The 16117-nt window shown below is 39.1% G+C and overlaps 2 protein-coding genes across 2 annotated transcripts; one reads left to right on the top strand and one right to left on the bottom strand.

Annotated features, from left to right (window-relative positions):
- The first annotated feature begins 2776 nt into the window (after positions 1-2776).
- LOC121528593 (myeloid-associated differentiation marker-like protein 2) lies at positions 2777-3673 on the top strand. Its single transcript, XM_041816108.1, has one exon. The coding sequence runs from the start codon at positions 2777-2779 to the stop codon at positions 3671-3673; it is 897 nt and encodes a 298-aa protein (XP_041672042.1).
- A 4348-nt stretch (positions 3674-8021) lies between these two features.
- Positions 8022-13931, bottom strand: LOC121528562 (putative protein MSS51 homolog, mitochondrial). Its single transcript, XM_041816074.1, has 6 exons — positions 13612-13931; positions 12846-12995; positions 12625-12749; positions 9855-10418; positions 9663-9756; positions 8022-8470 (listed from the first exon to the last, which is right to left on the bottom strand). The coding sequence occupies exons 1-6, from the start codon at positions 13626-13628 to the stop codon at positions 8266-8268; spliced, it is 1155 nt and encodes a 384-aa protein (XP_041672008.1). The 5' UTR covers positions 13629-13931; the 3' UTR covers positions 8022-8265.
- Positions 13932-16117: the final 2186 nt, after the last annotated feature.

The raw sequence follows: 16117 nt of genomic DNA, 5'->3' as shown, positions 1-16117 counted from the left end.
CTTCTACTTCTCTTCGCTGCAGGGTGCATCTTGGGGCTTGTTGTTAAAGGTGATAACTAGAAACAGCTGTATACGTGCCGAGGGGGGTGGCATTTGAGCCATGCGGTGCTTGTTATTGTCCATCTCAATGGGTGAAACTGGGAACTATGGCAGACTGAGCGGCCAATTATCACCCCGCAGTTTCGCTTTCCCCTCCCCTCAATATCTTTGCAGCAACTGCAAGAATAGGGCATTTTAAAACACAAAATTAACGCTTTTAAATATCACATTTGTGTTACTTTTTTCATTGAATGAGTAGTTTAAATGTCGGACTTGCATAAAATGAGAAAAAACGAAAAATGATCATTTTGAAGAAAACGACTTTGTATCCATTTTTCTCAACCACACTGCAATGCTGACTTGCAGGAACTTTATCCGGCTTCGATCACATATGATAAAATCTGCTTAGTGCTCTCAGCATTAAGTGGAAGCAGTAATGTTTTTTGATGTACACAATTTTTATTTTAGGGATGTAACTGTTCCTTTGACTCGGTGGTGTTCTCAGGATGTTAGAGAGACAGGGGCAAAATAAAAAGCTCATCTGCAGTATGTGGAGGGACACCAGCACACAACCTAAAAAGATGTCTAACATTAAAAGTGAAATAGAAACCCAGGTTAAGTTGACACATTTCTTTTTATAATGTTCATACTTAATACCCCTCAGTGAAACAAAGATAAAATGAGGATCTATAAACTATTTATCCATTTATCTCACAAAATAAATAATATATAGGGGAAATACATAAGGGAGGACAATGGTGAAAATTAACTTATAGCAAGAAGCTTATGGCACTTTATAGAAAACACTTATTTTACAACACAGTCTAAAACAGCTTATGCCTCCCATATAGGAATCAACTTTCCGAGTTGGAATTCCGAGTTCAGGGCGCATTATTAATGACGTGTTTGACTGGTGGCTTGCAATTTCTGAAATTAATTGGAACGCATCACTATTTCATAATGCTGTCTTAAAAAGCATCCTACTGTGAAAAGCCCAAAGCTTGGGGAGCAGGTGGCCTAGTGGTTTAAGGCGCTCCCCATGTACGTGGGCAGCCTGGGCTTGAGGCCCTTTACCGCATGTCTCTTCCCCACTCTTGACCCTGTTTCCAACTCTATCCACTGTCCATTCTCCTCTATATAATAAAGGCACAAAAATGCCTAAAAATAAATCTTAAAAAAAAAAAAAAGCCCAAAGTTCTCAATTTGAAAACTGGTGATCCAAAATAAAACAAAGTATGAAAAAAAATGTATTTCGAAATTAAACTTTGTCATAAACACCTATTAGATGGCGTTTCAAAAAACTGCATTTAAAACTGGTGTTTCAAAATAAGACGCCATAAAAAAACACAGTTCAAAATAAAACGCAGTTTCAGATGCCATCTAAAAATGAGATTGTCTTGTGTTTTGCATTGCCATTAAATTGAAAGTTATTGTTGAGGTATTGTTGCCTCTCTATCTCAAACCAGTTTTGTTCTTCTCCCCTGATCTCTGCCATCAAGAAGGCATTTTGGCCCAGATAACTGCCTCTCACTTGTATTTTCCTCTTTTTCTCATCATTCTCTGTAAACCTTGGGGATGGTTGTACGTGAAAACCCCAGTAGATCAGCAATTTGTGAAATACTCTTACCAGTCCATCTGGAAAAAACAACCATGGCACATTCAAAGTCACTGAAATCAGCTTTCTTCCTCACTCTGAGGCCCGATCTGTACTTCAGTACATTTAAGTTAAAGGGTTATGCCTAATGAAGTGGTCAGTGAGTTGTCAAATTTGTTCAAAATGTCTATATGTGTTTAGATTTGTAATTGTGAAGTATCATCAAGTCCTGAGAGTATTTATATCTGTTTATGATAATTTGTTATATACACTCAGTGGCCACTTTATGAGGTACGCCTGTTCAATTGCTTCTTAATACAAAAAGCTCATTAGCCAATCACATGGCAGCATCCCAGTGCATGTAGACGTGGTGTCAGACAGGCTGGTCTGAGTATTTCAGAAACTGCTGATCTACTGGGATTTTCATGCACAACCATCTATACGGTTTACAGAGAATGATGATAATGATCAGGCTGCTGGTGGTGTAATGGTGTGAGGGATATTTTCTGGGCACACTTTGGGCCCCTTAGTACCTACTGAGTAACCTTTAAACAGCCTATTGTTGCTGACCATGTGCATCCCTTTATGACCACAGTGTACCCATCTTCTGATGGCTATTTCCAGGAGGGTAAAGCACCGTGCCGCAAAGCTCAAATCATCTCAAACTGGTTTCTTGAGCATGGCAATAAGGTCACTGTACTCCAGTGGCCTCCAGAGCCACCAGATCTCAATCCAGTAGAGCACCTTTGGCATCTGATGGAACGGCAAATATGCAGCAACTGCGTGCTGCTGTCATGTAAATATGGACCAAAATCTCTGGAATATTTCCAACACCTTTTAGAATTTTTAACAGAAAAATAAAAAAAAATTCCATAGTACCAAAAATGTCTTTACAAAGTCATGCAGTTAAAAGCAGCATTTGCGTTTGTCCATATCTGCTACAGCAAACGTTTATCACCACAAAACATCCCTGTCAGGAATATTATGCAAAACTGAAATGTAATAAAAGACTGCATTGAGTGGAGCTGTGAAGCATGTGACTGACTTAGAGTACATATCAGATACTCATCCAGCAGTTCCTAGTAGCTCTCTCCAAGGACAGACTACTTTTTAAACTTCTCACTCTTCAGTTTGGTGAGAGCCATGGGAATTATCGACGATATTAAGGACACCTTGTCGAAGGCGGTGTTCACCCCCTCCACTCTGTTAAGCGGCCGAGGTGGGCTCCACATGTGTCAGATCCTCCTGTGTCTGGTCACTTTTGTCCTGGGCCTCTTCAGAGGAACGAGCAGCCACACCTACTGGAACTACGCCATGTTCACCTGGGCCTTCTGTCCCATCATGACCCTCATCATCACCATCATCGAGATGTTCAAGCTGGACATCATCCTCAATATGTTTTGCATGGACTGGGCTGACTTCACCACAGGGATGGCCATGTCTTCCTCTCTCATGACTGTCTCTGTTGCTATTTTCTACGGCAACTTCTATGGCTGCCTGAAATGCCTGTACGGCCTGATAGTGACTGTATTCGCCATTGTATGTGCCATTTTGTACGTTCTTGAAGTGGTGAAGGACAAAATCTTGGACAGGAAGAAGGGGAGCTACCTGGCTGCTTTGCCTGGTTTCTGGAAAGTTCTGGAGGCCTTTGTGAGCTGCATGATTTTCATTTCTTTGTCTGGTTACAGAGACAGGTTCATTCTGATCTTATGTGTTGTGGCGTACGTCATTCCTTTTCCCATCCTTCCTTTAATCATTGCCACCAACATCCTGAAGAAACTGAAGAAGTGTTTGCCTTTTAACCTGGACAGATTTGTCTTCATATTTCTGGTGATCTCTGTAATACTCTATATATTTACTGCCATTGTGTACCCCATTTTTATGTTCAAGAACAACCCTCGTCCACATGACTGCCCACCAAATTTCTGTATCTGGGCCATTCAGTTTATGGTTGCCTTTTTCACCTATGTCAATCTCATTCTTTTCATAGTGGATCTGGTTTTTACCCTTCTGGGAATCTGTGGCTTTAAACGCAATTAAACACAGTGACCACTTTTCTTGCTTACTGACTACAAATTTAAACGGCTGCTTTTACTTTTCGCCAGTTACAGCCATGCAGATGACCTCAATGTAATTTCAGTTTGCTACATTTCATCAAAGTGTTCATATTGTTTTCTAGGGTAACATTTTACAGCAAAAGTCATTTTGGTTAAATTCATCTGCTGAATGGTACTCCTTCAAGTCTTTTTTTCAGACTTTCCACGTTTGGACCCATGCAGAAAAGCCAACTGTTGTTCACAAAAAAATTTCAGCAACTGTCATGCACTAACTAAATTACACAAAAGTATTGCCTACCTTTGGGCATAAACACTCCAGGTACAAACCTTAAACCTGTAACAAATGTTCCTTTGCAAATGCAAACTCTAGAAGCATCATAAATCTTGTTTCTTACATTGTGTGCCTGGTTTTAATCTCCTAATGTCTTTTCTAAGACATCAGAGTCATGCTTACATTTTGCATTAACAATGTGTTTTTGGCATTTGGATGCTATGTGACTACATTTCACTACTGCATCCATACTGTATTAGACAGCCTGTTACCACAACTCATTCATCCATCTCTTATGCAAACAAGTCCTTATCATTTCTGTGACTCTTTCTCGTCATGGTTTGGTATCCCTACATGTTGGCAGTGTTGGCAATAAGAATGAATAGCAACAAACTAACCATGAGCTAAGAGCTAAGTGGTGCCTCTTTAACAGCTTTTCACCTTCTTGCTGTCAAAACAAAACAAAACAAAAAATGCTTTAAAATGACCCGAGGATAAACTGTTTTGCATAAATCTTTTAGGGAACTGGTTGAATTGAAATTAAGATTCAGAGACATGGACACTGGCTCTCGTCTGAGTATTTCCTGTTTCCATTTTTTGCTGATTTAGTTGTTTTTTTTTCAGAGGCTTAAGAAAGGCAAAATAGTACTAAAATGAAAAGCTGTTTTGGAGCCAAAAGACCATCTCTCATTACTGAGCAGAGCCAAATGAACCAGATCTCCAAAAAGAGCTACTATTTCCATTCGTCCAAGTAAGCAAAATTTTAGCAGTCATACAATAAAACAACTAATACATTAGTCAAATAGTAAAATTCCATCCTTATCAATCTTTAAAGCAACAAGGTTAAGGGGTGCTTTGTTTTATCGATTCCACCTCACATATTGGTATGGAGAATGTTCTTTATTAATTCTTAATTCTTCTAATGTCCTGTTGTTCTTGCTTTCTGTTGTTTCTGCTGTTGACTGTACTTTAATATTAAAACTCGTTTTGATTAATACATGCCAGATTTACTATGTCTGTCAAATTATTTTACTCATAATACACCAAACCTTATTGATATGCTTTGGAAATTAATTGACAAATGCATTAATCCCGACAGCCTGAAGAAACAGTCATACAGAAAGAATACATTTGCATATCTGTATACACAGGCTAAATGTTTAAGTCTAACAATACAAAAGCATTCTGGACAGTTTTGTGTGTATAACACAGTGACATAAAGCAAAACACAAGAGAGGTATAAGTTAGGGATTCAACTGTGATGAAAATATTAATGTTAATTTATCAAAAAGGAAAGGGAAATCAAAAGGGAAAGTTGAGTAGGAGTTAACTGATTTTTATTTTAAACAGATAGTGCTGTTTATTTTATTTTAAAGCAATGAGATTCCAGGTTTTATAAGTGGGGGTATAAAAGGCATTAGACATGTTTTCACCTTAGTAAAGTTTTAAAACTTTCTTTTTTATTTTTGTTGTCAGTTATCTTCCATGAGTGGCAATGATGTTCTCAGCGTTCATAAGACCGACAAACAGAGATTTTTCTTGGAAGCTGGCCGACTTTTGCCATCTATATACTTCAGAGCCCAGAACTTGGGATCTAAAGATGTTCTCTAGAGCAGTGGTTCTCAGCTGGTGGGTCAGGACTTGAAAGTGGGTTGCAGAGCTTTTTCAGAGTCCCAAATATTTGCCAGTAAAATTATTGCCAAAGAGTCTGATCTAAAGAAAAAATCATCACAAAAAGGAAATAAAAAAGGGCTTCATATATTTTTTTCGAAGAATTATCATTATGAATTTACCCGAAATATAAAAAACGTAGTAATTAACTTTTTTTTTTTTTAAAGGTTTATTTTTGGCATTTTTGTGCCTTTATTTGATGGAGGAGGATAGTGGATAGAGTCAGAAACAAGGATGAGAGCAGGGAAGAGACATGTGGTGGGGAGCCTCAGGCCGGATTTGAACCTGGGTCGTCTGCGTACATGGGGCGCGCCTTAATCACTTGGCCACCAGCGCCCCACTTTTGAGGAAATTTAAGGTAATATTCCCCAAAAGGGTAAGGAACTTTATGCATTTTGGGAGGTCATTTCCACTGGCATTTCTCTACAAACCTTTGGCAACCTTCTCTGGGGTTATTTCAGGAAATTTCAGGAAATGTTACAAGGAGTGAAGGAAATTTTCACCAGCAGTTATCAAGACTTTTCTCAATACCTTTCATCAATGTTCTCCTGCATCTTACCAGTAAAATTTCATAAAGTTTCACTGGAAATGTTAAAGCATTTTTGGAGCTCCTAGAAAATTTTTAGTATTTTATCAAGGAATTCATCCCAGAAACTTTTGTGAATCTTCTATACTTTCCTGGAAACTTTGGGACATTTTCCTCAGCCTCTTTGATCTATCACATGTTGTATCGCCTGAGATCCAAATTGCACACTTTCATTAAATGAATCAGACTGATTGACAAAAATATCCTAAATTTGTTTGCAGATTTCTCATTAGGGAGTTGGTGGTGGGTCCCAAGGCAAGGCCAGATAAGAAGCTCTGCTGAAGAGTAATTCTAGATAGAGTTAATGTAACTCACATCCAAAAAATGCATGGTAGAACTTTCCCTATACTCTAAAAGAAAAAACTTGTTAGACATATAAAGATCTGGGATTATAAATTCAACACAATGATTTAGATACTAGATATGAAACATAAATACAGACACAAACTATCAAAACACAAAGGATGCACAAAGAAAAAGCTGTTTGTATAGGAGGTGGTAGCAACATGCTGTGTGCAGAAGCATCTCCTTCAACTTTAAACATTCACACCAGCTGGAGGGAGACTCTAACTGTATTATTTGAATAAGAGGAAATGTGTAAATGAGGCCTGCTGTATAAAATGTGGTTTGATATGTTTTTGACAGAGTTAAGAGCTGCTGCAGAAGAAGCACCAGGTAGAGTACAGGTATAATGTAGAGACGCAGACATCCTTATCTTTATACAACAGGGCTCCCTGCTTTAAGAATCATGTGTGGGCCATTCAAGGGCTGCTTGGGCATTCTGCGCCTCCTGGAGATCATCTTCAGCGCTCTCGCTTTCATCATTGTTCTCTTCAGAGGTCGGATGGTGAGTCCATGGGGCGTCTGGTGCGAGTTTGTCTGGATTTTCTGCCTCACCGTGCCCATAGTCATCACTATTGTAGAGGAAAGAAAGTGGCACATCCTACTCGCTGCTTTCCTTCCAAACTGGGCCGATCTGACCTGTGGGCTGACGTTGCTGTGTGCTGTAATCATCGCCTCAGCATCAGTGATCTTCGCAGCTGTTTTTGTGTGCCTCTCCTGCATCAGCAGCATCCTGTGTTTCATCATCTCCACGGCTGCAACTTTTTTCTTCTTGATTGACGCGGTTAAACAGAAAATGATGTTTCCATCTGGGTATTTCTCCAGCTCAAGAGGCGGTCTTCGCACAGCAGAGGCTTTCATCGCTTGTATAATCCTGACTGCTGCTACAGATCACCTTGTAACAGGTGAATGGGCGTTTCGTCCCTTTGGGATGATTTGCAGCATGATTGTGATCTTCGTTTGCCTCCTGGTCACTGTTGTCATCATCGTTCTTCATCTACTCAAGCTGCTGCAGTGTCTTATCTCATTCGGGATGAACATGATGGAGCTTGTGTTTAACATTGTTGCAGTAGTGTTGTATCTTCTCGCTGTCCTTCTGTGGTCAACCTTTGGGTATAAACGCTCCGGATACAATCCTTACATCTGCAACAAGTGTTCCTGGACAGATGTTAACACTGTAACCATTGGTGGCATTATAAATCTTGTTTTTTACATTGTTGACCTGGTTTTAACCATTAAATCTCACTAAGCTCAAGAAAAGGGTGTTTTGATTGTGTCTGTTATTTCCTCAGGTGTTAAACCTTCAAGAAAAATATGTAATATGTCACACTGTTTCTTGTTTTATCTCTCAAAACTTTAATATAAATAAAAGCTTTGTGTAAGCAGAGTGGAAAATGTAGGCTTCTCCACATTTAAGTTTTCACACATCACTTTTTATCAGAGGATATCTGACTGCTGATGTAAAGTTTTATTGCTTCTGAGCTCGCATTACAACAGTTCAGTGACTGTATATTCAAATGTTAAACACACTGTGGGGCTGAGATAGTGAACGCCACAGACAAAACAAAAATTCACGACTGCTGCCAAATACAAAGGGTGGTTACAACACTGTATGTTCTTACACACAGATGTTTTATTATAATTTAAGGATTTCATTACAAGAATAAAGGTGAGATTAAAACAGCAGTTCACAATATTTCTGCACTCAGGCCTCCTCCGGCTCTTCAAACTCCACAGTCTCCAGCAGACCCTGGAAACAGAAGTAGTGGGAGTTGCAGAAGAGGGGGGCCTTGTTGGGACTTGAAGCCTCCACTTCTGGCTTTAAAGAGGCAAACGGGTTTGCTCCGCTTCCCTTCAAGTCCATCTCCAACTCCAGCAGGATCTGTAGGGAGTACGTCATCTCTGTTTCACTGTGATGGAGGACAAGAATCATCAGCAGACAGTAGTTATGGGTAGCAGATAAGAGGCACGATTGGTTCGTTTGCCAGCGCATTTGTCAGATTTGCACATGTAACGGGCTATACGGTAACGCAAATCAATTGCACTATCAGTGTGCCGACCTGTGTGCCATCAGGGCTAAGTTAAAGGGAGTGCTAGCTACCTGGAAGCTAATCTAAGCATGTCAACTAGGGTAGTAGTTCCAACCCTTCAATCCATCAAGCCCCAGCTTTTATTTCCATCTTATCACTGATTTACCCCTGGAAGGAAGAATCATAGCATTTTTAAAGTGTGCATTACCGTAGATCACATTACAACAGGCAGCGCTCTGTACAGTTTGATTTTAGGTGCAACCATAGCAAGATGGCATCACCTGACGTGCATCTGAAGAGGGTGCCCTTTTATGACAGGGTCTGTATTTGACAAATTAGGTCTACATCATTAATAACACTTTTGTAGCCTCTTTAAACTCGGGGAGTGATACTGATGCTGGAAACAGACATTCATTCTTAAGGCATTTATCATAAACATGTTAACATTACACATCCTTTTTTTTATTAAAGGGATATTGTGGCTATACTGACATACCCCAGGGTACCATTTTACCACTCAATGCTACTGTCACAGTCACATTTCTTACTCAGCTTTATCCAGTCTGGCTCCTTGTTAGAATTTCTCAGTAAACTCAGGGTGAAATTACACAGCAGGAATTATTTGGGTAAAATCACTGTGAGTGAGCAGGAGGAATGATGACTCACTGGTTACATTTAAAACATGCAACCAGTGAGCGAGCTGACCTTTGTGCAGGTAATGAAGCTGCTTCACACTCTTTTCTGCTCGCCAGCATGCTCTTTCCCTCTCTTTCATCTATACTGTATACACCCGCTTACATGGAGCCTCTAGTCTGTCTGCTGGCAGACTGGAGACATAGAGGATACAGGCAAACATTGTCATCATAACATCATTTCTACATGTTTTCCTCATATCTTATGAACTGATCGTACATTTATGTTGTTGTTATGCTAAAATGTTGACTCCAAAAAGTCACAAGAAGTTTAAATGGAAATGGAAAAGAAATCAGTGTTCTTCAAAGCTAAGTGCGTGTCCTTACTACTAACTGTCTCACTGTTAAATCGACCTTATTTGCATCGCTGTAACACTCACTTGAGAGCAGTAAACATCGAGGGAATCTCATAATCTCTGAGCAGCAGCAGTGTTGGAAGCCATCCCTGGTCTAGACCTTGACTGGCATCAAATCCTTCACATAAAAAGACAAAACAAATGATAATAGCTTGAATGTGAAGCAGCAAACAAGACAAGAAAAGTCAGATTTTAGATGAAAACAGCATTCCTAACCTGGATGAAATCCAACCACCAGGTCCGGCCTAGCCGCCTCCTCTTTCTCCACTAGCTCCTCCCAGAACTCATGATACAGACCTTTGTAGGCACTGATGAAGACCCTCTGCTTGGGACCAAACGCCTTGAGAGGGGGCCGCACAATAGGCCCATCCATCACCTCTGGTCCCACCATTACAATTTCTATTCCCTGGTGTCCAGGAAACATTTTATTCAGTTCATCGTAGTCTGTGAGTCTGGCTGCCAGCGTCTCAGTCTGACCTGCACCCACCAGGTGGATGGTGAGAGGTTTGGAGTAAGGGTTCAGACCAAAAATCCTCATCCCCCAGGCGATGGTGAGCGGCCTGGAGAAGAACTCGCTGCAGACTCTCCACAGAGACTGCTTCAGGTCTTCATCATTGGGCTGAGGTCTGCCGGCGTTGGTCCACAAGTCTTTCATATTGGCTCCGTTTAAAACGGGACTGAGGCGAGGGGTGAGATCTCCCTGCATTGCAAGCCAGTCATCCCAACCTTTTACCTCTGACTGTGGCTTTGACCATTTCTCTGTGGGGAATGGGAGCTCTCCTAATGATAGGAAGCAAAAATAAAATAGTTTTGAGGTTAAATAGTGTAGTGACCAATGTCAAGCAACCCACAGTGTTAAGCATAGGCCACTAACTGAGGCATGAATTAGGGAACTGATTTGGGCATGTGTTCAGGTCAAAGCAACACAAATAAATCTCTAAAGCAGGTAGTTATACTATCAAGATCAGGTCCTAAAATAATGCAAAAATTCCCATAATGGGAGGAAAAGGTAAAGCTTTCTGGAACCAAGGTAAGCAAAAGCATAATTAATCCTAAATTTCAGCAAATATGCGCTTTTATTTTGAAACTACTGCCTATTTTTATTTATATAAGCATTTATATAAGCATCAAAAACTTATTTTATTTTGATTTAATACTCATTGCTTGCTTTAGTCTTTGAATATTTTATCTTCTGTGTTACTTCCTGACTGTTTCCTATAAAGCACAGTAGGCTGCATGCTTTTCTGTACTGAAAGTGCTATGTGAAACTAAAATAAATCTACTGAAAGAAACTAAACTTTGTAACCACTGATTTTGTACCACTGTTTTAAATCTGTGCCTGTGTGAGTGTGTCTATGTGCGTGCGTGGGTGATCTACAGCTTTGCAGCTTTGAGCCACTGTTTCATGTTTCATTGCTTGCGCTGTGAAGTTTATAACTGATGTTTTAATTGTGACCTGCCAAGGGACTACAGACGTAATCTCGCTTAAGCTAACCCTGGTACAATGTATCAAATTTATGTTTATTATTGCACATGGTCCCTTTGAAAATAATAATAATAATAAAGTTGAGTTGAGCTGAAGTGGGAAAAAGATCATCATCTTTATCTTAGCTATCAAAAAACAACAAAAATGGAAAATAAAGATCTCAAACAACATCCAGCTAAGATTGTTCACAACAAAAGCCAGCTCTTAGAACCGGCTAATTCACAAATGGCACATCACTGTTATCTGGGTCTGAAATTCCTTACCACTTTCTGTATCATTCACAACATGTTATTTTTCTGTGATTTTTCTGTGGTCGAGATTTTGAGAAACGAATTCATTTTGTTTAAAAAAAGAAAAAAAAGCCTGCTCTGCGTGAAGAGAATGGGTAGGTCATTATCATGAACAAACAGCCAAAAAGGTATTTCTAACTTGAAACAGTAAAATAAAAGTATGAATTTGTGGTCTCTTAGGGCTTCTGTTTCTGTTGTCAGAATTCTGATTTAAAAAAAAAATAAGGAAATAACTCTGAATTTGACTCCCAAGTATCTTACTATGAACTGTTTATGTCATGTAAAGTATCTCCTAGGATGTAGAGGATGTATAAATTCAAGCTATAATTCTTCCTATTATAATAATCTTTATTAGTAGTAGTAGTAGCTTTTACATGATTTTACAATTATTATTACACCTGTTGTTATCAGGGTTCCTACATACTTGACTAAGACCTGAACAGAGAAAAAACAATCCCACTTTTTGCTTGCTAAACTGTCAAAATGAGATGCATTAGATTTCTCAATACACCGGACCAGGACTGAATTTTCTGATTTCATGAACTGTTTACAAAATGTAAAATGGTATAGGACAAAATAATTTTTAGGAGTCATAAACACCCAATTCTAATGATTTCTGGTATATTTGCCTCTTTTCTATCAATATACGGTATGTTGATAATTACCATAACACATTTTTGGTGCTGAGCAGACATGCTAAGCTGACTCTAAGCAATTTAACTATCAAACGCTTTTAAGTGGTAGCCTAGATGTTGGAGAACTGACCTAGTGTTTCACAACAGGACAGAGTACATTTATTCACAGTGAGTCAGACAAAGTCAGAGAGGGGTCTGGGGTCAGAAATTTGTAACACCCAGCACTAAATTGCCTGAATTATGGAGAATGTCTATGCAAAAATTTGAGGGGGAAGATAATTAAATTCTTATAAGTTTGGCTTCAAAACAAAGATTGGATAAGGGACGTCTTACTTAAGGTACTTGCTTACATTACAGACCTCTCACTGGAAAAAATTGACTTTTTAAGACATTTTATGGCTGTAAATATCAAATGTGGAATTCAAGACTATTTAAGACTTTCAGTCAGTGACCAGCAACTAAATGCCATATCTCTTCTCAAAGGAAAAAAAAGATGATTCAAATTAAAGCAGAGAACGTGTTATACAATGGCATTCTTACTTTAGTTTATCTTGTCTTTGCTGTCCTTTACTTGCCTTTGAACAAAAGCCATTCCACCACTCTGTCGATGGCAGCCAGACGCAGCTGTGAGCAGAACTTCTTATGTTTGGACCAGTCCTCTTTCTGACACTCTTTGCAGCAGTAATACACATGTAAACACCTGTGCAAAGTTGGTCCAAAAGGAAAAAAAAAAACACCATCGTAAAATGACAAAATTTGATGAAGAAATATCTTTACAGTATTTGCTTTTTATCACCTGGCACAACGTTTCAGGCTCTGTGGGTTTGAAAGCTGTTTTGGCCACTTCTGACAAGATGAACAGAATTTGAAAGAATCCTCCATCTTCTCAAACATTTCTTTCTGAGACCTGAAGGCCATGGGTTTGCTCTTGGCTTCTACACCAGCCCTGCAGAAACAAATAAAATCATTTAGACAAGGATGACAATTAATACAGTAACTATAGATATTTGGTGGAAAGCTTCATTGGCTTATAAGTAACGTCATAACTTTCATGCATTGTTAAACCACCAGTTGGCTACCAAATACATCAATATTATTGACAATTTACTCATTAAAAAGTTTTAAAAAGCAAACTAATAGCAGAAAGCATGGCAAGCTAGGCTACTCCTCAACAATAGACACGCTTGGCCTTTACTATCCTATTCTTAGACTGGGACATTTGCTACAGTGTGGGGGTGCTCAAGCAGATTACTAATGAATGTAAAATGTTGCAGAAAACTTGTCTGAAGCTCAGTGACAACCCAGACAGAAGAGCTCATAAAGCAGTAGGAAGCAGAAGTATGAAACATGCTGTGTTGCCATGCTAGCATCTCAAAATGCCATTCAAATGTCGAGCTGTCATTATAAATGAGCACGAGGCGGCTCTGTTCCAGCGCTCGAGGCTTCGTGTGGCCATACTATGGTAATTACATTGTGTTTAGGTGGTATTTTGAGATATTTTCTCCAAAACGTGAACGTTTGGGGTAAAAGGACTGACAATAATTTGGCCAAAACCTCCTTACCTGTCAGTTTCCGTCATTTTGAATGAGTCTCACGCGTTGTTTCAGTGTTTCTTGCCTGGCTGCTCGTGCTGTGTGGGTTGTCATCTGAGGGGCCTGTGGGGGGCTGTTGGTGCCAGATATAGCACCTGTGCTTCTCCTTCTGGAAAGCTCTGACAACTCCAGACCTTTCCTGACTTCACAAGAGCTACAAATACACGCCTGTACGTATGACATAGAAAACGTTTAACATGTCATCACAAACCCACCAGCTGCTGAAGGAAAATGTTAGTCTATGACGTGTTTCAATGAAATATGGTCCAAGTTATCAACTAACCAATAAATCAATTTTAAAGACTGTCAACCCATATGGTCAACCCCCACCCCAAATGACCCGCCCTCTTGATCGAAAACTAAAATGGCCCTGGCTCCTCTACTGTACATTAGTCTTAATGGATGTAGTTAGAAACCTCAGCCACTAGAGGGCAGTGTTAGTCTTCCCAAAGTTATGCATCTGTACAAATAAAGCTGCTGATAATACAGCGACACCTACAGGTTTAGTTAAGGTTCATTACACCAACAAAATAAATACGTTAATGTTTTAGGAGATATTCACACATTTAAAATTTGATGCCTGCTGCATATTCCAAAAAAAGTTGGAACAGGAGCATGTTATCACAATGTTATATCACCTTTCCTCCCGTCTCCTCTCTCTCTCTCGTTCTCGCTCGCTCGCTCTGTCCTTTATTCTGTTGTTTACTCTAAATAGTATATAATATATCCTGTTTAATTTCAAGTCATAATCATACATTATTTTTAACCTGGATAAAACCCCTTTTATCAGAGCAACAAAAATGGATTTTATGTACTTATACCTTAGTACAATAAAAGCTTTTTAAAAAATGTAAATACTTTTCTTTCAATTTTCAAATGATTCAAACAATGGGTGACAAGAGGTGAAAATGGGATTAAAGTGTTTTTTTAAGCGGGTGCAGGGGGGGTCAAATGGCAAGAAAAGTTGTGAAAATGGGTTAAAAATGAGGTGAATAAAGCTTGGTGTGGTAAATATGGGTTAGAAGTGTCAAAAATGGGTTAAAGGTGGCAAAAAAGTGGTGAAAACATGTTAAAATTAGCACAAAAAGATTGAATTAAAGTGGAAACAAGTTGGTGAAAACTGGTCAAAGTGGCAAAAATATTGCAAAAATTGGGTTTAAGGTTATATGAAAAGGTGAAAACTGGAGAATATGGGTTCAATTTGGCAAAAATGGGTTAAAGTGGAAAAATTGCAAAAATGGATCCAAAGTTTTAAAAAGTGGGAAATAAGTGGAAATTAGCAGAAGTAGCAAAAATTGATTTAAAATGTCAAACAAGATAAAATTTAAAAGTGGTTAAAGTCAGTTGAAAGAGGCAAAAAGATGTGATGAAAAAGTGATATAAGTGGCAAAAATCGGTTGAAGAGTGGTGAAAATGTGTTACAAGTGACATGATTAAACACTGAATAATCAGACTCACTCAAAGCTCCAAAATGGGGTAACTATTAGCCAGGATACTAGCACCAATGCTACTGATCCATCACACATGCACTGACACAGGTCTGGAACAGCATCTTGTTTTGAAACACCATTTCAAACGGCATCTTATTTCAAAATGTGGGGCAGTTTCACATGTGGAGAGAGAGAGACTGGACTGAGGGCCACAGAGGTTAGAGTATGAAGTTAAAGAGCTGACAGTCTGTCAGATTGGTGCTACATTTAAAATGTTTAGGGCTTACGTCAGCGTCCCCTTCAGCCTAGCACCCTAGTGGACCACCTATATCACCAATGTCCAGAACCAGTCCTGTTTTAGATACTTGGCTTTGCATGGTAGAGTCTTCATTTGATGATGCTTTTTTTTTTTTGTTTTGTTTTGTTTTTTGTAGAGTACCACCTGAGGTATAAAAGGTCATAGGCAAACAGTGTTGATTTTTGGCTTATGTTCAGAGATTTCTCCAGATTCTCAGAATCTTTAGATGGGGAAATCTCTTTACCTTTTCTAGCTGCACATCTAGGACAGTGGTTCAGAAACTGGTGGTCTATTTCCCCACAGAGTTTTTCACAGTGAAGGACCCCGTATCATCACAGACTGTGAACACTGAGCCTTTCAGGAGTGCTCCTTTTATATCCACTATCACCTATTACCATTCAAACTACTTACCTGTGGACTGTTCCAGGTGATTTAGGATCATCTCAGTTAACGCTGTCACATTCAGAATTTATATATGTGTACAAAAAAACACTAAAGTTGGAGAGTTTGAACATTAAACATCTTGTCTTTGTGCTGTTATCAATTGAGTATAGGTTTAAAAGATGAACAAATCGCTATTCTGTTTTTATCAATATTTTAGATCATGTCCCAACATTTTTAGCATTGGGGTTTGCATTGTACACTGTTTATGTTACATCTCCAGTAAGCACATAGGATCTATCCATCCATCTATCCATTTTCTATACTGCCTATCCTGTTGAGGGTCACAGGGTGGCTGGAGCCTATC

The sequence above is a fragment of the Cheilinus undulatus genome, linkage group 20 (genome assembly GCF_018320785.1).
Source record: "Cheilinus undulatus linkage group 20, ASM1832078v1, whole genome shotgun sequence".
In the NCBI taxonomy this organism is placed as follows: domain Eukaryota; kingdom Metazoa; phylum Chordata; class Actinopteri; order Labriformes; family Labridae; genus Cheilinus; species Cheilinus undulatus.
The sequence above is the reverse complement of the archived record's forward strand: the minus strand, read 5'-3'. Positions and strand labels throughout refer to the sequence as shown.

What these genes read in the sequence shown, in the direction of transcription:
- LOC121528593 (XM_041816108.1), top strand. Translation starts at nt 2,777, where the DNA reads ATGGGAATTATCGACGATATTAAGGACACCTTGTCGAAGGCGGTGTTC.
- LOC121528562 (XM_041816074.1), bottom strand. An exon ending in GGAATGGCTTTTGTTCAAAG is followed by an intron (nt 10,419 to 12,624) that starts GCAAGTAAAGGA and finishes TCCTATCATTAG; the next exon opens with GAGAGCTCCCATTCCCCACA. An exon ending in GGTGGTTGGATTTCATCCAG is followed by an intron (nt 9,757 to 9,854) that starts GTTAGGAATGCT and finishes TTTTATGTGAAG; the next exon opens with GATTTGATGCCAGTCAAGGT.